The 20,793-nt window shown below is 46.0% G+C and overlaps 1 protein-coding gene across 1 annotated transcript; it reads left to right on the top strand.

The window, feature by feature from the left end:
• The first annotated feature begins 6,435 nt into the window (after window positions 1-6,435).
• On the top strand, window positions 6,436-7,971 carry LOC123133283 (high-affinity nitrate transporter 2.1-like). The gene has a single exon (XM_044552796.1). The coding sequence runs from the start codon at window positions 6,436-6,438 to the stop codon at window positions 7,969-7,971; it is 1,536 nt and encodes a 511-aa protein (XP_044408731.1).
• Window positions 7,972-20,793: the final 12,822 nt, after the last annotated feature.

Below are 20,793 nucleotides of genomic sequence, written 5' to 3'. Positions count from 1 at the left end.
GCTAGCAAGTAGGGTATAATGAAGGATCGATCCAGTTTGCCCAAGGATCGATGACGAGGTACCAACACAGCACTCATCCGTACTCTGCATGTGTGCAACGCGTGGCCTGGGCTGATTGTTGTCCACAGATCACAGCGTCAACTCTTGGATCATAGCTAATGGTTGTACATTTGGATTGCATCTCTGGTTATTGATTTCAGCCATTCACGTCTAAGCTTATCATACTTAGGTAGCTTGGCAACCCTGATAAGCTCGACGAATTTCATAGGCTATTGCCAGCCAAGCTGACATGTCGCCATTGCTTGCAAGTAATTACATGGAGCTCCTTCCACGGCGTTCGCTTTCACTAACAGTACTGTGTTAGAATTAGTTGTTGTATAGGGATAGAATTTTCTTTGAATTGTAAACCTATTCTATCCCTTCTTCTGTTTCAACCTCTCCCGAATATCTCTCTGTAACCGATCGATCTAGCCTCGATCTAATCTTGTAAGCCACGGCACAAGTTCTATATAATGCAATGCGGCCCAAGCAAAGGGTTGAACGCTTCCCATATCATTTAACATGGTAACAGAGCCACTTCCTCAACAAAAACACATCTAGCTACCTTCCTCCATCGAGAGCATCTCTACCACCTCCGCCGCCATGTTGCCCAGCACCATGGGTGCACTTTCATCTTCCACCTCCACCTCCACCTTCGCCTCCTCATCCACCACCACCACCACATCCCTCGGACCACCACCACAGGAGAAGCTGACGAGGGGGGATTTTCTTCTCTGGAAGGCCGTCGTGCTGCCGCAGATCAAAGGAGCACAGATGGAACATCACCTCGACGAGAAGAGCCCGGCACCGCCGCCCACCCTCACCATCACCAAGGAAGGCAAAGAAGAGCAGATCGCCAACTTTGCACGAACCCTCTGGTATGCACAACAACAGCAACTTCGAGGATATTTGATGGGCTCTCTTTCCCACGATATTCTTGCACAGGTCGCCACGTTACAGACGCCGGCCAAAGTTTGGCGTGCAATTCATGCCATGTTTGCTGCTCAAAGTCAAGCCCAAGCCATTAACACCTGCATCGAGCTGACCAATCTTCAGAAAGGTAATATGAGCATGGCCGAGTATCTTGGAAAAATTAAAAGTCTCACAGATGAAGTTGCCTGCACCGCCGCCGCGCTCTCCGATCCGGAGATCGTCTCCAAGATTCTCGCCGGACTGGACATGGAATACAACCCTGCCGTCTCGGCGCTCACTGCTCGGGTGGAACCGATCACGGTTCAGGAGCTTTACAGCCAGCTCCTGAGCTTTGATGCCCGTCTCAGCCTTCTTCACGGCAGCAACCTTCGCCAATCTTCTGCCAACGCTGTCTCCCGTGGCCGCGGCCGTGGGCGCGGTCACCAGGGGCAGTCCTGCACCGGTGGGCGCGGGCATGGCCACTTCCAGGGAGATGGCGGCTACAGCAACTCTGGAGGCGGCGGCTACAACAACTCCAACAGCTACACCAACAAACCATCAGGCGGCGGCTTCAACAACAACTCTGGCCGCCGCTCCTCTTCATCTTCCCGGGGGCGCCCTCGGTGCCAACTCTGCAAAAAGGCAGGCCATGAGGTTCTGGACTGCTGGCACCGGTATGATGAAGACTTTGTCCCCGATGCACGTCTTGTTGCTGCAGCTATGCGCGAGCAAGGGGGCGATGGCGTGTGGTACGTCGACTCTGGTGCAACCGACCACGTTACTGGTGAACTAGAGCAACTTGCTCTTCGGGAGAAGTACCTTGGCAACGATCAAATCCATACTGCAAGTGGTGGAGGTATGGATATTCGACATATTGGTCAATCTTTTATTAATTCTCCCACTCTTAAACGTGATCTTGTTCTAAACGATGTCCTTCATGTTCCACAAGCTGATAAAAACCTTGCCTCTATGTCTCATTTAGCCACCGACAATAATGTCTTCTTTGAAACTCACCCTCGTTACTTTTTCATAAAGGATCGGGCAGCGAGGGAACTTCTACATCACGGTAGATGCATTGGAGGGCTCTACCCCATCCCATCTGGAGATTTCAACCACAAGCGGCGTCATGCTTGTTCTACTACTATCAAGCCCTCTTTAGCACGGTGGCATCAAAGACTAGGACACCCATCATCAGTCATAGTCAAACAAGTAGTAAATAAAGGCAATTTGCCCTTGTCATCTAGTCAATCTAGTGAGTCCATTTGTGAAGCTTGTCAGTGTGCCAAGAGTCATCAACTCCCTTATCCTAGGTCAAACAGTGTGTCTCATGCTCCTTTAGAGCTTATTTTCAGTGATGTATGGGGTCATGCTAGAGATTCTTTTGGAAGAAAAAAATATTATGTGAGTTTCATTGATGATTTTAGCAAGTTTACTTGGATTTACTTGTTAAAGCACAAATCTGAAGTCTTTTCTGTGTTTCAAGAATTCCAAAAACTTGTTGAAAGGCATTTTGACAGGAAAATTTTTGCAGTCCAAAGTGACTGGGGAGGGGAGTATGAAAAGCTCAACTCTTTCTTCCGTAGCATAGGCATAGAACATCATATCTCTTGCCCTCATGCTCACCAGCAGAATGGCTCTGCTGAGAGAAAACATCGCCACATTATTGAAGTTGGCCTTTCCTTACTTGCACATGCCTCCATGCCTCTCAAATATTGGGATGAAGCATTCATTGCAGCCACCTATCTTATCAATCGGCTCCCTAGCAAGGTCATTGGTAACTCTACTCCATTAGAGCGATTATATCATCAAACACCTGATTATAACTCTCTTAAAATTTTTGGATGTGCTTGCTACCCAAATTTACGCCCATATAATCGCCACAAGCTCGAGTTTCGATCCACCCAATGTGTTTTTCTTGGCTATAGTAATCTCCACAAAGGGTACAAATGCTTAGAGATTGCAACCGGCCGTATCTATATCTCTAGAGACGTTGTCTTTGATGAAACCCTTTTTCCGTTCGCCAAACTCCACCCAAATGCTGGCACCCTCCTACGTGCTGAAATAGCACTTCTTCCAGATCACGGGGGAGAATTATATAAAGCTGATCCTGTGAAGAATTCCATAGAAAAAAATTTGGATTCTAGTGATATTTGTGCATATTTGGGTCATGATTCTATGTGTGCAGAAACAAACAAAGGGGGCGCCGGATCCCATGCAGATTCGGGTGACAGCGGCGTTCGATCTGAGGCAGATCCTCGTGCCAGTTCTGCTGTCTCCAGCGCCGCGCGGTTCGAGGACGATTGCGGTCGCTCGCATGCAGCCAATCGCGTTCGGGCGGCTGACGGGTCAGACCGCGTGGAGCCCACCACTTCAGGTGCGCTAGTGGCCGACAATCCTGGCACCGCGGGGCCCGATGCTGAGCCCACCTCGTCAGGAGTGGACAGGGGCGAATCCCCTCGAGCCACCAGCCCGTGGGCCGACTCTGCAACGGACAGCGGGACGCCTGGCGCGCCTGGGTCGAGATCCGCCTTGGATCGGGAGCCGGATCGGGAACCTGCAGCTGTCTCGTCTGCAGCTGGTCTCGCGGGATCTTCTGTGGTGCAACCAACAGCAACTGTCACGCCCGGATCTTCTGTGCAAACTTCACCAGCAGCAGCTCCTCGTCGTCACACTCGATCTCAATCAGGTATTATCAAGGCAAAAGAATATACTGATGGCACCGTAAGGTATGACAGGGTCAAAAGAGCTTTTCTTAGTAGTTTTGGTGAACCAACCCACTTGCATGATGCACTTAACCATAAAGAATGGAAGGAGGCTATGGATAGTGAATACAATGCACTCATGAAAAACAAAACTTGGCATTTAGTACCACCAAGGAAGGGAAATAATGTTATAGATTGTAAGTGGGTGTACAAGATCAAGAGAAAATCTGATGGAAGTATAGACAGGTACAAAGCTAGATTAGTTGCTAAGGGATTTAAACAAAGGTTTGGCATTGATTATGAAGATACCTTTAGTCTTGTTGTTAAGGCGGCTACTATTCGGCTTGTGTTGTCTATTGCTATTTCCAGATGTTGGAGTCTACGGCAGCTAGACGTTCAGAACGCGTTTCTTCATGGTGTTCTTGAGGAAGAAGTGTTCATGCGGCAACCACCGGGATATGAAAATCAAAGCACACCACATTATATCTGTAAGTTGGATAAAACTTTATATGGTTTGAAACAGGCCCCTAGAGCTTGGTACTCAAGATTGAGCATGCAGTTACAACAACTTGGGTTTACACCATCAAAAGCAGATACCTCTTTGTTCTTCTACAATAAAGGCAATATCACCATATTTGTGCTTGTTTATGTTGATGATATAATTGTTGCTAGTTCAAGCTCAGATGCCACCACTTGTTTGCTTAAGGATCTGAAACTAGAGTTTGCTCTTAAGGATCTAGGTGACCTTCACTACTTTCTTGGTATAGAGGTTAAACAAGTAAAAGATGGCATACTTCTCACACAAGACAAATATACCACTGATATCCTCAGGAGAGTGGGATTGGAACATTGTAAACCTGTGAGTACACCAATCTCAACCTCAGAAAAACTTACAGTTGAAAGTGGAGAAGTGCTTGGACCAGAAGATGCAACAAATTATAGAAGTGTTGTAGGTGCTTTACAATATTTGACTCTTACACGACCTGACATTTCTTATTCTGTGAATAAAGTATGTCAATATTTACATGCACCTAGAACTACTCATTGGACTGCAGTCAAGAGAATTTTGAGGTATCTTAAGTTCTCAGAGGGACTTGGGCTTCATATTACCAGATCATCATCCATGCTTGTTACTGCATATTCTGATGCAGATTGGGCAGGTTATCCTGATGACAGAAGGTCCACAGGTGGTTTTGCTGTTTTTCTGGGAACAAATCTTGTATCATGGAGTGCAAGAAAACAGGTTACAGTTTCAAGGTCAAGCACTGAGGCTGAGTATAAAGCTTTGGCAAATGCAACAGCTGAAGTAATGTGGATACAGACTTTACTTTATGAGCTTGGTATTAAGGCTCCACAAGCTGCTAGGTTATGGTGTGATAACATTGGTGCTACCTACCTTTCAGCCAATCCTGTTTTCCATGCACGTACCAAACATATTGAAATTGATTTTCACTTTGTCAGAGAAAGAGTAGCTCGAAAGCTACTTGACATTCGGTTCATACCTACAGGAGATCAACTTGCTGATGGCTTCACAAAACCACTTACTATGAGAAGGCTAGATGAGTTCAAGTACAATCTCAACCTTGGCAAAGCTTCATGAGGTTTAGATTGAGGGGGGGTGTTAGAATTAGTTGTTGTATAGGGATATAATTCTCTTTGAATTGTAAACCTATTCTATCCCTTCTTCTGTTTCAACCTCTCCCGAATATCTCTCTGTAACCGATCGATCTAGCCTCGATCTAATCTTGTAAGCCACGGCACAAGTTCTATATAATGCAATGCGGCCCGAGCAAAGGGTTGAACGCTTCCCATATCATTTAACATACTGTCCTCCAAACTTTGGTCAATTGGTCCTTTCCCAAACTTGTTTGGCGCTGTTATAGACCTTAAACTAGTCTTGATTACTACCAGCCACCCGCAAGATAGCTAGATCTTGATTAATACTACTACCCACAGATTATTACTACTGCTACCATAGCTAGCTCCTGCTGCATGTGCAACTGCAATTGGCTAATTAACATTTCTCCACCGTCAACTCTTTGCACGGTTTGCAGTAACACAACATGTACAGTACTTAGCTCTGCAGTTACCTAGAGTCAACTCTTGATCTATACAAGTACATCTTTGCAAAAGGAAAGAGCTGTTGATCTGTACTTAGTAGGATCAGGTACGCTTTAGGAATATCTCAACCTGTAAGTTTCGCAGTCAGATCGAATAAACCCTTTACTTTCAGTGTCAACTGTTTGCACTGTCATGTAAGTACTTGCAACAATTAATGCCCTCCACTGCATATATTATCTCCATATAAGTACTCCCTCCGTCCGGAAATACTTATCATCAAAATGGATAAAAAGGATGCTTCCAGACGTATTTTAGTTCTATATACATCTTCTTTTATCCATTTCGATGACAAGTATTTTCGGACGGGGGGAGTAGCATGTACTAGTACGATCGTTGCAACAACTGCTTACTGGAGTATATGCTAATTAATTAAGGAGCAGAAAAACGTCAAACATATAACAAAAGGTGTGCATTAATTTGAGCAAATGAGGGAAACGATTGAAAGAGACGAAGGAAACCCAGAAAGCATATGCCAACGAATATGCCAAACCGAAGCTGCTCCTGGTCTATAAATACATACCTCCTTGTAGTCTCTCGAGCAGCAACGCAAGCATTACAACCTTGATACCTAGAGCTACCCCTTGCCTCCTAGTCCACAGTTCAGCTCAGCTCCAAGGAGCAAGCAAAGCTCCCCGTCTCCCCAGCCTCAGAACAAGAGGATATGGAAACGGAGGTCGGCTCCCCGGCTACCGCCACTGCGGCGCCCATCAACTTCTCGCTGCCGGTGGACGTGGACTCTGAGCATAAGGCCAAGTCCATCAAGATCTTCTCCTTGGGCAACCCACACATGCGCGCCTTCCACCTCGGATGGATGTCCTTCTTCACCTGCGTCGTCTCCACCTTTGCCGCTGCGCCGCTCATCCCCATCATCCGCGACAACCTCAACCTCACCAAGGCCGACATCGGCAACGCCGGGGTCGCATCCGTCTCCGGCGCTATCTTCTCTAGGCTGGCCATGGGCGCCATATGCGACCTCCTTGGCCCGCGGTACGGCTGCGCCTTCTTGGTCATGCTCTCCGCGCCAGCAGTGTTTTGTATGTCCGTCATTGATGGTCCTGGTGGATATATCACTATTCGCTTCCTCATCGGTGTCTCCCTCGCCACCTTTGTGTCATGTCAGTATTGGATCAGCACCATGTTCAATAGCAAGATCATCGGCACGGTCGGCGGCTTGACGGCGGGTTGGGGTGACATGGGTGGCGGTGCCACACAACTCATCATGCCTCTCGTGTTCGACGGCATCTTGGCATGTGGTGCGACGTCCTTCACAGCGTGGCGCATCGCCTACTTCGTGCCAGGAATGATGTTGGTGGTGATGGGCTTGCTTGTGCTCACCATGGGGCAAGACCTTCCTGACGGCAACCTAAGGAACCTTCAGAAAAATGGTGACATGAACAAAGACAAGTTCACCAAGGTTCTCCGGGGCGCTGTCACCAACTATCGTACATGGATCTTTGTCTTCATCTATGGCTACTGCATGGGCATCGAGCTTACCACCAACAACGTCATCGCCGAGTACTACTACGACAGTTTCCACCTCGACCTCCGCGCTGCCGGTACCATCGCAGCTAGCTTCGGCTTGGCAAATATCTTCGCACGACCAATGGGAGGTTACCTCTCCGACCTTGGCGCTCGCTACTTCGGCATGCGTGCCCGTCTTTGGAACATTTGGATCCTCCAGACAGCCGGTGGAGTCTTCTGCATCTGTCTTGGTCGTGCATCCAGTCTCCCCACCTCCGTCACATGCATGGTCCTCTACTCCATTTGCGTCGAGGCTGCATGCGGCGCAGTCTATGGTGTCATCCCCTTCGTCTCCAGGCGCTCCCTTGGGCTCATCTCTGGCATGAGCGGTGCTGGTGGTAATGTCGGTGGCGGCCTCACACAATTCCTCTTCTTCACATCATCCCAGTACACCACAGGCAAAGGACTCCAGTATATGGGCATCATGATCATGGTGTGCACGCTTCCTGTCGCGCTCGTTCACTTCCCACAGTGGGGCTCAATGCTCCTCCCTCCTAGCGCCGATGCCACCGAGGAGGAGTACTATGGTGCCGAATGGACCGAGGAAGAGAAGAGCAAGGGCCTCCACATCGCCGGCCAAAAGTTCGCCGAGAATAGCATCTCTGAGCGTGGCAAACGCAATGCCATCCTCGCCGTACCTTCCAGCCCACCAAACAACACGCCCCAGCACGTATAAGTCTTCAGTTTTTTTACTCTAGTGTGTGTACACACCCTGTATATACAGACGTACATGCCCCTGGGATCGAGGTGGTACACCCCATTAGGACGGTGTGGTATGTTTACCACCCACACCACATGACTTTTTGGGCACATAGCAAAATCGCAATAGAGGAGGCCTTAGTCTGCAATAAGGGCTTGTAATATGTTATAAGAAGATATCATATGTGAATATGCATTGTTCTGACACCATGTGCCGCCTTAAATTTCCTTTTGTGCACCCTTGTAATTTGGTAGAGTTTTGCAACGTTTTGCAACTTGTACTCCTATTTTTCCTTGTCCGATAGCAGCTCTGTGGCAGACGGTGACTTTGAAGTAGTACTATATGAACTGTATGTAAGACCACATGCCGGAGCGCTGCTACTAGTTAACTAACACATTGGTCAAGAGCTAGTTAGTAAAGCTACCTGCTGAAATAAAATACACCTCCTGCCACTAGCAACTTACGGTCCGTGAGACTTTAGGTTACGATGGCAATGCAGCTCTGCAAATAAGGATTTGACGCGGAGATTACGCGGAGAGATCCATATAAGCTGTGCAAACTGGCTTGCGTACTTAATTTGTTGGGGCTACCAAAGTGCGTAATTACTCTGATATAAACTTCTTGTTGAATGTTTGAGCCCTCGAATTAGTATGAGAGTAGGCTATCTGTCTATATGTTGGGGTTGCTACGTAAGTGTTGTTGCGAAAAATATTGCTACTTATCTGATACTAGTTGCTACTTATCTGATACTAATAAGAGAGATGAAAGTGAAACTCCTCTCTGCCGTTGCACTTTCCAGGTACTTACACGCCAAAGTCCAAAGTGTAGATCCATTCAAAGAGTTGACTCTAGCAGTAGCGTACGGCTGTACGGTGCCGTTGCTACGGAAGGTACGGACGACTATTATATTCTAGCGTGAAAGGTGGGTGATCTATAGCCTGAGCTCTCATTAGCAGGCATTTGAGATCTCCTATCTACTACATAAACTAGTAGTATACTAGTATCTACTAGCTAGCAACAGGACAAGTCCATTTTCTCTAAGCAGTTCCGTATGTAGAGTAGGTGCGTTCAAGAGAAAAATAAGTCAAGATTGCCAACAAAGACGAGACAAAACGTCAATAGAGTCAGTGATCAAAACAAGTACTCTATGGTGATCAATATGAAAATATGCAAGGCGGCAAAGAGTTGACATTAGCCCCGCCCGTATACACATATGCAAGAGGTGACATTAGCCACGTCGACACCGCGCTTGATACCAAAGAAGTGACCGGATATTTTTGTTCTCTGGATGACATGTTATTTGTTTTGGCAATTTCAAAACCAGAGTTGATCTTTAAAAAAATCTAGTGTGTAGATATTAGAATGAATCTGACCGTTGGGAGCGGAATATATTTTCTTTGATCACGATATTCATTTTTTTGAGAAAAAATGAATATCGTGATCAAAGAAAATCAGATTGAGTTGAAAATTTTCCACAAAAAATGAAAAAACCTTTTTAGTGGAAATCCAAAAACAATCTGGTGTATAGGTATTGTGTGAATCTGACCCTAGGAAGCACCATGATTAAATTTTATTGTATTGGCAGTTCAATTGAACTGCCAAAACGTCATATATTTAGGAATGGAGGGAGTAGATCATAATATTCTACTTCTCACAAAATTCTAACATTGAGTTGAAAGGTTATTTTTAAGAAAAAAATCCTTTGCGTAGATATTAGAGTGAAACTGACCACATGAGTGCCCGCAGTAGACTTTTATTACTCTAGATCACCATTCTCTTTAAAAAAAATCAAAGTTTAGTTGAAACTTATAGAAATATCCATAAACAGTCTAATGTATAGATCTTAGAGTGAGTCACATACCTTCATGTTTTTGCAGAGGAAAACATCGATTTCTGTGGTGAAAATAACAAAAGTGGGAGCTACAGTAATATTGTAAGATTTTGTAAAAAGGGATTGGGTTCATTTTTTTTCATGGCTCACAAATTAGTTGTGATTTTTAGGAAACTTGAAATCTGGAAAGATTTTGAAAATCATTTGCGTGGAAGTTTCCTTTAATGTGCGGAAGAGTGAATTTTGTATAGAAGGGATTACATTATCTCGAGTGTCATTAAGAGTTTCATGGGGGGGGGCACCTCTTTCTTTTAGATAGAAGTCCCGACCACGTCTCCTTTTATTCCTCGTGATGATAAGTCCCGACCGCTCTCCTCTCCCTTTGCCCTCGCTCGCTTCCTCCTCCCACACCCGCACAACCCTAGCCGCCTCCTCTCCTCTCCCCAGCCGCCACCGGCCACCTCCCAGCCCTCCTCCTCCGCCTCGTCGCCCTCGCAACCTCTCCTCTCCCCTAGCCGCCTCCTCTCCTCTCCCCAGCCGTCACCGGCCACCTCCCAGTCCTTCTCCTCTGCCTCGTCGCCCTCGCCACCTTGAGCTCGCAGCGAACGCTCTGCTCTGGCGGCGGTGGTGGCCTCTTGTGGCGGAGCAGGATGGGGAAGACGGTGGCGAGCAGGAGGGGGAAGACGGTGGCGGCGGCGCCCTCTGGTGGCGCAGGAGGAGGAGGGGGGAGATGGTGGCGACGGCGCTTGTTCAGGGACTCGCTCAAGGTGCTCGAGCTCGACATCCAGCACGCCAACAACCTGTGAGTGCCCTCCCCTCCCCCCCCTCCCTCCCTCCCTCCCACCGAAATAATCCCCTTCCTCAATTTCTTCAGTCTAGGGTGTGATGTTTTCGACTGAATCCGTCTGTCTCCTACAGCCCCGCCGCATGCCTCTTCCTCTTCCTCCTGCAGTGGACCGACTGCAGCCTCGCCGGCGCCCTCGGCCTCCTCAGGATCCCCATCTACAAGGTACTTCTCTTCTGTCTCCGGCTCTGTGGTTTCGTTGCAAAACTTGTGCCATATATATTGTTTTGACAGTGCTCGTTGTGGCTGTCTTCTTACCGAGGGGCTTTCTCAAAATTGAATGAAATAAAAAGGGCAAAAAGAAAACCATGTTAATTGGAGAAGAAGGGAATATAAACTCATAAATATGCTAGAAATATATTAGGTTGATACTGTCAACAAACAAGGACTAAAGATTTAGCATTTGCTAGAAACACGAATTTAGGCAAATGCGATATGCGTGACTTGTATTCATCTATTTGTTCTTCACCATACATTATGAGAGCGTGCGATTCGTTATATCAAGCCCACTATTGATCTAGGAATGCATCGTCTCCTACATCTCTTCTCACTTATGCTTCACTATTTGAGAATTCATCTATTTGTGCTTCACTATTCCATCGTCTCCCACATATTTTCTCACTTATGCCCATGCCGATTGGGTTCGCTGTCCTACTCCTTAAGCTTGCTGCTCAACACGTCGATTCTGTGTATGGTTGGGCGATGATATCATTTCTTGGTCTTCCAAATAAGAACATCACGAGCCCAGTCTATTGTGTAAGCCAAGTACCATGCCACAACTCACGATGTCGCTGAAACATGTTGGTTATGCCAGCTGCTGCAGGAGCTACATCATCCACTCGCCTACTGTACATTGTTTATTGAGACAACATCAACATGGAATATTTGTCTGTCAACTCAGTGAAGCACCAACGGATCAAGCACATTGAGGTTGATGTTTGTATTCTACTCGGAAAAGGTGACTATATTAATTAATTCTAAGCACCCCTCTTCAGTCCATCTTATATAGAAATCTCAAGCCTATGTCTATATAAGATGCACGTGCGTACATATACACTGCTTGAGCAACAACAACTTCTATACTACATACTCCTCTCTATGCGTATGTATGCATTACAAAGAGAAGAAATTGATAATAGAATTTGTCAGTCGATTCACGGAACAGGGCGGGAGGGGTAGGTAACAACAAAGTGTTTTAGTTTACTCCATCCTTGATCCGGTAGCGGAACAGGGACCTGTTGTACTCCTTATAAACTATTTTAATTTTATAATCATCTTTTGTTTCTCTCCAGTTTTTTCAGCAAACACATCGAGACGTTGGAAGAAATTGACGTGGTGTACAAGGAGCTGGCTTTACAGTCTGGCGTTAAGCACCGGGGAGGAGTTCCTTCTTTAGGTGGTGAGCTCACTTTCATTTCAGATCCTGTGGATGTTACCGTAATCATGCCTTATGTTGGCACAATGGCAGTTTCCAACCTCAGAGGCCTGGTAGGTGGCAAGTACACCATAGTCTCCACAGGACATGCAAATGCATCCACTCTATTTGTTCATTCATGTTTTACATCTTACTCGATCATGTTGGCATCCAGTATTCTTATATGCATGTGGTTTCGTCAACCTGGACTTAAATACAAACTGGTCATGAATGAGCTTATAAGTGTTTCTAATGGTCTTTTTATGCATGAATTATTCGGTTATTTGAATCATGGGTTTGTTTTGGTATATGTTCCTTTGATGGTGACCTGTCCACTTGAACTTTTGACAGGCTAGCTTCTAAAAAATGGGTGTATTAACTTTTTATGGTGTTGTGTTTACATCACTAAACATGTTTTTATATACTTGATATATGATGCATTTTTTTTTGAAAATTACTCAGTGCTCATTGATATTAATTTATGCTTCAAAATGCCATTTCTCCTACAGCATTGTGAATCTAATTACTGGATAGTGTATGCCAGTAGGTTTTGCTATTGATTAGTTTGCTAGCTAGAACAGAAGAGTATAAAACCATACATGTAACCTGCAGATTCAGTTACCAATTTACCATCAATATCATTTGATTCTTCTCAGAACTCAAGGTAGTGGAAGTGCACTGTTGTCCTGTATATGCCCCATTATTTTTTTGTTCTGTTAGTTATTCATATGGAAATTCTAGCATAAGGTGTGTTAGGATCTTTACTTTTTTTACACATCCTTTCATTCTTATCAAAGTCGCGAGCAGTTTAGCTTGAATCCAATGACTTTAAGAAGTTTAGAGATATTTCTTATAAAATATTACTGTTTATTGCCCCCTCTGATCAACAATATTATTCACCATGGTATATAATGTGGTACAGATTTTTCTTCTTCTTTACTACAGACGTATTTAGAAGTATCTACGGTTGAAACATGGAAATCAAGCGGTGAAATTAGTAACATTTGTATACGTGAACTTTGTTTCCCTGTGGGTGCTAATTTTTTGTTCCAGTCCAAACCTATACATGTATGATCTATAAAAGTAAAGCATTTTTTGTAATATTAATTTGTGACATTTGTATCTTGCTTGTAGTGTCCAGATTTCCAATTTTGTTGCTATATCTTTGGCGGTGAGTTGTTATCGATTTATTAGTTGTAGAGACAAAAGAAATTTGAAAGAGTGAAATTTATCTAATCCATGTTCTGCTTCCAACTTTGAAGAGTACTGGAGAAGATGTAATTCTGTTTGACCTCTCTTTCATTAATCCTTTAAGAAATATATATGATGTAGGAGAGTTGCACTATCATTTGGAATACTTCTTCCATATTGAGATGGGATGCATATAGTCAATGACATGCTTTTGAGTTCATATAGACAGTTCATCATAGAAAATACAATGCACTCTATTCTGCATTATATATGAATTTAGAATACATCATTACTATTTTATCGATCATTCTCACTGGTTTCTAATCATGATATTTGGGATTCTCTTGCACAAGGATGTTGTGGTATGGTAGTTCTTATTTATTGTGAACCGATTCTATCGTGCTTCTGCTTCTACGTGTTTGTTGATGATTGAACGGAGGTTAGATTAGATTATTGCCATGGTAGTTCTCATCTTCTTTATCTGAAGCAGTAAGATTGTTTGATGTTTTCTAGCTTTCCTTCGATTATGAAAATTCCCAGAGAATGTCCCATTGTCACTGCAAGGAGCAGCAACTGATATTGGTGCTTCCACCTCTGTGTCATGCCCAGGCCAAACTGCCACGCCCCCTGGTTCTCCATATTTTCTCTTTGGTGTTTTATACATTCAGTTATATCCTATCTTATCCAGTATGTCTCGTATCTTGGTTGATTTGCAGTTTATACTCTACTTTACAAACATTATAGTTATATTCTACTAACAGCTGGATTCACCATGCCGGGCACCTCTCCTGGCCGATATTGCACCTCCCCAAGATGCAGCGGCTGGCTCTGCCTTTTGCAGGGAGGCAAGGAGCACCGACAGGTCCAGCAACCGCCGTGCCCTAGCCCGGCCTCCAGCGATTGGCTAGACTGTCGCTGCAATCTGCGCGTGGTCGCCGCATGCGCGAGAAGGTGAGGAAGATGACCCGAGGTGAGCCGCCTCTGATCCGCCACGCAAGGCGCTCACCGAGTGCCTCTCCAGCTCAACGGTCCCCAACCCAAGGCGAGTCCCTCTTCCCCACATCCATCCATGCATGTTGTCACCGTCGAATACGGGAGGCCACTGATTGTGTTGCTAGGCCAGATTAGAAGTGAAATTCGCCTTTGAGGTTTAGGTTGGATGTTGAACTCCGTAGCTTAGAGATTGTGGTTGTCCTTTTTGGATCAGTGTACTGCTGCAGTTGCGCCAGTATATGTTGTTTTCCTGCAACTGGTCTTTGGGTCAGTGAACAAGAGCTAGAGACACAAGGTGAAAACACTGTTTGTGCCATTTGTTTCTTTCAGTTCTACTCATGGGACGCTGATGATTGATGGAGCAGGACCGCTACCACTCCTCGCCTACGTAAAGCACGTGCCAGATCTGAGCCAGTGAAGGCACTGATGCCCGTGCGACGCATCATCGTTGTAATGGTGAATAGCATATTAAGCCTCCTAATTTGTAGCGGTGCAATTTGGAGCCTTTGTGAAGTGGAGCAGCTTTGTCTGGTTGGCCTTCAATTATTTGTGCGTTGCTTGTGATCCTACTAGCTTAGTGTGCTTTGATTGTTTACTTGTTTCCTGTTTATATACCCTACATGCACTAACCTGTTTATCTAGCACTAATGGTATTTATTTTATCACAGGTTAGAACTGCTCTGTCAAATCCTTACCTTTCTTTTGCAGAGGCACTGAATGGTTTGGCTGGTCCACAACAGTCTCAGATAATCTTGATTTTACATGGTGAACGTTCTCTGTTGCATCATGATCATCTTGTGCTTGCCAAATGGATCTCCTGAAACAAATTCCTCCTAATAAATTGTAAAAGTCCTAATGAAGAAAAATATGTTCATGTCCTTCTAAAACGATGTATGTACTGGTTGGCTTTGTGATTCCTCTCAGATTGTGCTTTTTGGCTTTGTGATTCCTCCCAGGTTGTGCTTTTCGTTCTTATGTAGCAATGCATCACTTCTCCAGGTGAAAAAATGATGGAAACAAAGGCTCTGTTTAAATTTGTTGTCCTTTTATATCTTCCAGCCTTTATCATACATTCTTCTTATCCAATTGTGAGTTTAAGTAGTTATACCTATCATTGTAAGCCTGTAGGAAGCAAATATTTTCATGTGAATTTTATTTCTCTGTGATGGTTTTACCAGAAACAAATCATAGCCACTGTTACATGATGTTATTTATCTTACCGTGCCGTTCTATCTGTATACTCTGTTTACGTCCTTTTGACACTCCCAGTTTTGTTTTTCTATGGTATATATTTGACTCCTTTTCATGCCATTTGGCTTTGAATCTGTCCTCATGGTCATGTCTACTGGTATATAGTGCACTCGAAGCTTATATATATTGTTATCTACAGACTGTTTATCATAAATTTCTGTTTTACCTTATGCTTGTCCTGGTGGTTTTCTTCCTGGGTGATTGTGTGCTCATATGCCATTGGTCAATATCCATCTTTATAGAGGATGCCCACTTTTCTTAGTTTCATACCGATTCTTAATAGTCTCGCAATGCCTGCTCGGATTAGTTCTTTGAATGAATAGAGATAATAAATGTATTGGGGGTTCCAATATCAAGTGTACCACCTGGTTATTGCTTACCCAACTAATACGCACTACTTGGTGATAAAGGAAAAACAGCTAGAAAAATAATTAATAAAGTGTGCCATCTGCTTATTGTTTTATACACAGTTGCTTGATTCTTTTTGTTTCTCTATAGGCCTCTGATCCTGTCTGCAGTGTGCGGATAGGTTGTTCATCTGCCTAGGTCGTAGATTCTTTCCTTCCTGCCGACGGCAGGTACAAGACTCGAGCAATGGTTAACGGGCAAGCACTATATACACCATCCATCTATGCTAATATAGCCTGTCTTTTAAAGCCAATGTATGATACTACCAAGTGATCTGAATACTTTCTTTTAAGCACCAAGCTTTCATGTAATGGAATATAAGTATCTTTAAGTTGATTCTAAATCAATCTCATACAAAATGCTTGGCTCGCTCCTGCTTTTGCCGCCATGGTCAAACATGCAGCGATGACTTAATGTACACTCTTTCAATACATGGCTTGCTCTCGGCCTTTGCGCCATTGGCGCAACTGGTCATCTAGTGATGATGAAAGACGTCTAGAGGTCTTGGCATCAAAAACTAACAAAAAGATCTTATCACACATAAGCATGTGTTTCTACACCAAAAGGATGTCCAAAGTCCTTGGCCTGCGTCACGGCGTTGTCATCTCAAATGGATACTCTGACATTGGGGGGGGGGGGTGTGTGGAAGGTGTGCGTGCGTGTTGAGGTGGGCTGAGGGGTGATGCCTCACACATAACATGTTTGTACTTTGGTGTCTATATGGTAGCATCATGTTGGTGTATGCTAAAAAAGCATCATGCTGGTGATGACATCGGTACATGCAAAAAAGATCTCTGTGGCACTTATGGGTCCTGATGGCGTCCTCTGCGGCCCGATGAGGAGCATACGAAAGATGTATTCCTGTGAGTGGTGACCTAATTTTGCAAGTTCATGTGCTGTTAAAGTCTTCTAGTACTTCACTTTGGCGAGTTCATCTACTCTTAAAGTCTTCACGAAAAAGGGTTTCCCCCGCTTTATATCATAGAGCAACCATCACCGCATACATCCGAAAAGACCGATACAAACACACATCACCACTGCACTCAACACAAACACCCAAAGCAAGATACAAAGGTGCTGGGCACCGACAAGCCATCCCTACGACTACCAAGCATACTATGAATGAGGAAGGAGAGCTCTTAAAGTCTTCTACTACTCTACTTTGACGAGTTCATGTGCTCTTAAAGTCTTCTATAATAAACTTGCTCGAGTAGATATGGATCAGGTCTAAGTGCTATTTTACACCGTCGTGTTCAATTAAAGTCCAATTCACTCTTGTGCAAGATTTCTCTGGTTGTGCTTGTTCATCTTCTTTGGCTGGTTCTCTGGCCGGTTGACGATAAGAACATGTACAGCCATCCATGTTAAGCACCAAGAATATTGTATTTTCGGTCTGTGTTCCGTCGTTTCCATTGCTTTCTGTGCTGGTTTGCATCATATCGTCAGATTCTAATAAGATATTATATAGCGATATACTACATTTTATCCAACAATGGTGAAATCGACTAGGTAGCCATAGCCCGTAGGTAGTACAAGTCAAACTAACAGTGCATTGGAAGAATTGACTCTAGCTGCAAGTACATGCACCATGGCCCATACATGCACATGCAATTAATACTATCATATGGTACTTAAAAAAAAAGGATTGCCCTGGCCTCTGCATCCGAGCGATGCATGCAGCCATTTTACTAATTATTTTTAGAGACCTTACAAAGCATTACATCAGTAAGCCTGAAGCCACCATCTTGGCGACACCTGTCGCTACTCCTATCCCCTTGATGCAAGTGTGCCGAATGTCCGAGCCTAATACCAAACAGACATCGACCAAATATGGTGTAATAGACACATTTTATAAAATGTCTAAATAATTTAAACTGATTTAAAACAGAAAAGTAAATAAATAAAAGAAAAGAAAACAAGACTAAAACAAAACAAAAGAGAAGAAACCCCCCCGGGGCTCCGGCCCAGCAGGCAACCGGCCCAACTGGGCCACGACCTGTCAGGCCGGCCCAAATCCGCACCGGCCCCAACCGGCCCACCCCGTGCCCATAACCTCCCCCCCCACTCCCCCACGGACCCACCGACACTCCCCGCATCCCTCTCGCAAAATATCTCTCCCCCTCTCCCCCGATTGGATCGGGATCGAGGGAGGAGGCCCTCGCCGCCGCCCGGACCGCGCCGACGCCACTCGGAGCTCGCCGCCACCTCACCGGGCTCCTTCCCCTCCGGCGCTCGTCCCCATAGCCCGCCCCAACCTCCCCCGAGCCCACTGCCCCGTCCCCTTCAAACACCCCCGTGAGCTCCTCCTTCGCCCCCTCTCCCGCTAGGTCGCCGCGGTCACCGCCCTCCCCGCCTGCAGTCGACGCGCTCCGGGGCCACCCGTTGCGCGCTCACCGCGCTCCCCTCGACCGCTCCCTGCCGCGCCGGACCGTCTCCCCCCGCCTCTCCTTCCCCGACCGGCTCCACCACCGGACCCCGTCGAGCTTCACCGCGCGCGTGCACGCGCTCGTCGTGCTTGACCGCGCCGCCCCGTTACTCCCCGTCGCTGCTACCCCCGCCGTGGACTGGCCCTAGCTTGCCGGCGCCCTGCCGTTCCTGCCCGCAACCGCCCGTGCCTCGTCCCGGCCGTATGGCTCGACCACGGCCATTCCCCCTTTGGCCCTCGGCCTCGTCTGACGGCTCACCCCTCCGCAGCAGCTCGCCGGCCACCGCTCCGGCCGCCTGGCCGGCGCCGTCGCCACCGGCGCCCCGCATCGCTTTGTTGGGCTGCGCCCGCAGCGCCCAGCGCCCACTCCCGTTCGGGCGAGCGCCCGCACCCGCGCCCGTTTAGCCTCATGGGCCACTGACCACAGGGGCCCGCCCTGGAACGTTTTAAAAATAATAATAATAAAATAATAGTAATAATAATAATAAATATTAAATAAATAAATAAATAAATAATAACTAAAATAATTAAAATATTAATTAATTAATTAATTAATTAAGTAATTAAGTTAATTAATCCTGATTAGATTAACCTAATCACTAATTAAATTAACTAATCTGTAATTAACCTAAACAGAGAATGATAGGTGGGTCCCACTGGACCCACACGTCAGGTTGACCAGGTCAATGGTCAACGTTGACTGCTGACATCACTCTGATGTCATGCTGACGTCATCATTTACTATTCTGGATAATGTTGGATTAAATAATTAATTGAATTCCAAAAATTAATAAAATCTTTAGAAAATCATATCTTTTAATCCGTAACCCGGATTAAAATATTTTCAACATGAAAGTTGCTCAAAACGACGAGACGAACCCGGATACGCAGCCCGTTCGTCCACCACACACCCCTAACATATCAAACCCGCAACTTTCCCCCTCCGGTTCATCTGTCAAAAAACACGGAACACCGGGAATACTTTCCCGGATGTCCCCTCCCCCTTAACCGGTACCACCTCATACCACGTTAGGGCACGCCTAGCATCGTTACTGGTCTTGTCTTGCATCGATATGCATCTGTTTACATGGTATTCATTGTTGCTTCCCCCTCTTCTCTCCGGTAGACTACGAGACCAACGCTGCTGCTGCCCAGTTCGACTACGGAGTTGACGACCCCTCTCTCTTGCCAGAGCAACCAGGCAAGCCCCCCCCCTTGATCACCAGATATCGCCTATTCTACTCTATACTACTTGCATTAGAGTAGTGTAGCATGTTACTGCTTTCTGTTATACCTATCCTGATGCATAGCCTGTCCTTGATACTACTGTTGTTACCTTTACCTGCAATCCTATATGCTTAGTATAGGATGCTAGTATATTCATCTGTAGCCCTACATTCTTGTCCGTCAGCCGTGCTATACTATCGGGCCGTGATCACTCGGGAGGTGATCACGGGTATATACTATATACTTTATACATGATACATGTGGAGACTAAAGTCGGGTCGGCTGGTGGAGCACCCGCGAGTGGATCTTTGTGGCGGAGCGACAGGGCAGGTTGAGACCGCCTAGGAGAGAGGTGGGCCTGGCCCTGTTCGGCGTTCGCGGATACTTAACACGCTAACGAGATCTTGGTATTTGATCTGAGTTGGCTACGAGCCTATACGCACTAACCAACTACGTGGGAAAGATGTGGGCACTCGGCGTCGTGGTATCAGCCGAAGCACTTCGTGACGCGAGCGACTGAGTGGCGCGCGCCGGATTGGAATGTAAGCCTGCTCTTGTATTAAGGGGGCTAGTTCTGCTTTCGGCCGCGTACGCAACGTGCAGGTGTGCTATGGGTGATGGGCCCAGACCCCTGTGCGCTTAGGTTTAGACCGGCGTGCTGGCCTCTCTGTTGAGCCTAGGTGGGGCTGCGACGTGTTGATCTTTCGCGGCCGGGCATGACCCGGAAAAGTGTGTCCGGCCAAATGGGATCAAGCGTGTTGGGTAAGTTGGTGCACCCCTGCAGGGAAGTTAATCTATTCGAATAGCCGTGATCTTCGGTAACAGGACGACTTGAAGTTGTACCTTGACCTTATGACAACTAGAATCGGATACTTAATAAAACACACCCTTCCAAGTTCCACAGACAACCCGGTGATCGCTTTTCCACAGGGCGACGAGGGGAGGATCGCCGGGTAGGATTATGCTATGCGATGCGACTGGAGATGCTACTTGGAGATGCTACTTGGAGATGCTACTTGGAGGACTTCAATCTACTCTTTTCTACATGCTGCAAGACGGAGGCTGCCAGAAGCGTAGTCTTCGACAGGATTAGCTATCCCTCTTTTATTCTGGCTTTCTGCAGTTCAGTCCACCGATATGGCCCTTTACACATATACCCATGCATATGTAGTGTAGCTCCTTGCTTGCGAGTACTTTGGATGAGTACTCACGGT

Source organism: Triticum aestivum, chromosome 6B (assembly GCF_018294505.1).
Source record: "Triticum aestivum cultivar Chinese Spring chromosome 6B, IWGSC CS RefSeq v2.1, whole genome shotgun sequence".
NCBI lineage: Eukaryota > Viridiplantae > Streptophyta > Magnoliopsida > Poales > Poaceae > Triticum > Triticum aestivum.
The sequence above is the reverse complement of the archived record's forward strand: the minus strand, read 5'-3'. Positions and strand labels throughout refer to the sequence as shown.

Bases quoted from the DNA above. Each gene is read 5' to 3' on its own strand.
- LOC123133283 (XM_044552796.1), top strand. From the start codon at position 6,436: ATGGAAACGGAGGTCGGCTCCCCGGCTACCGCCACTGCGGCGCCCATC.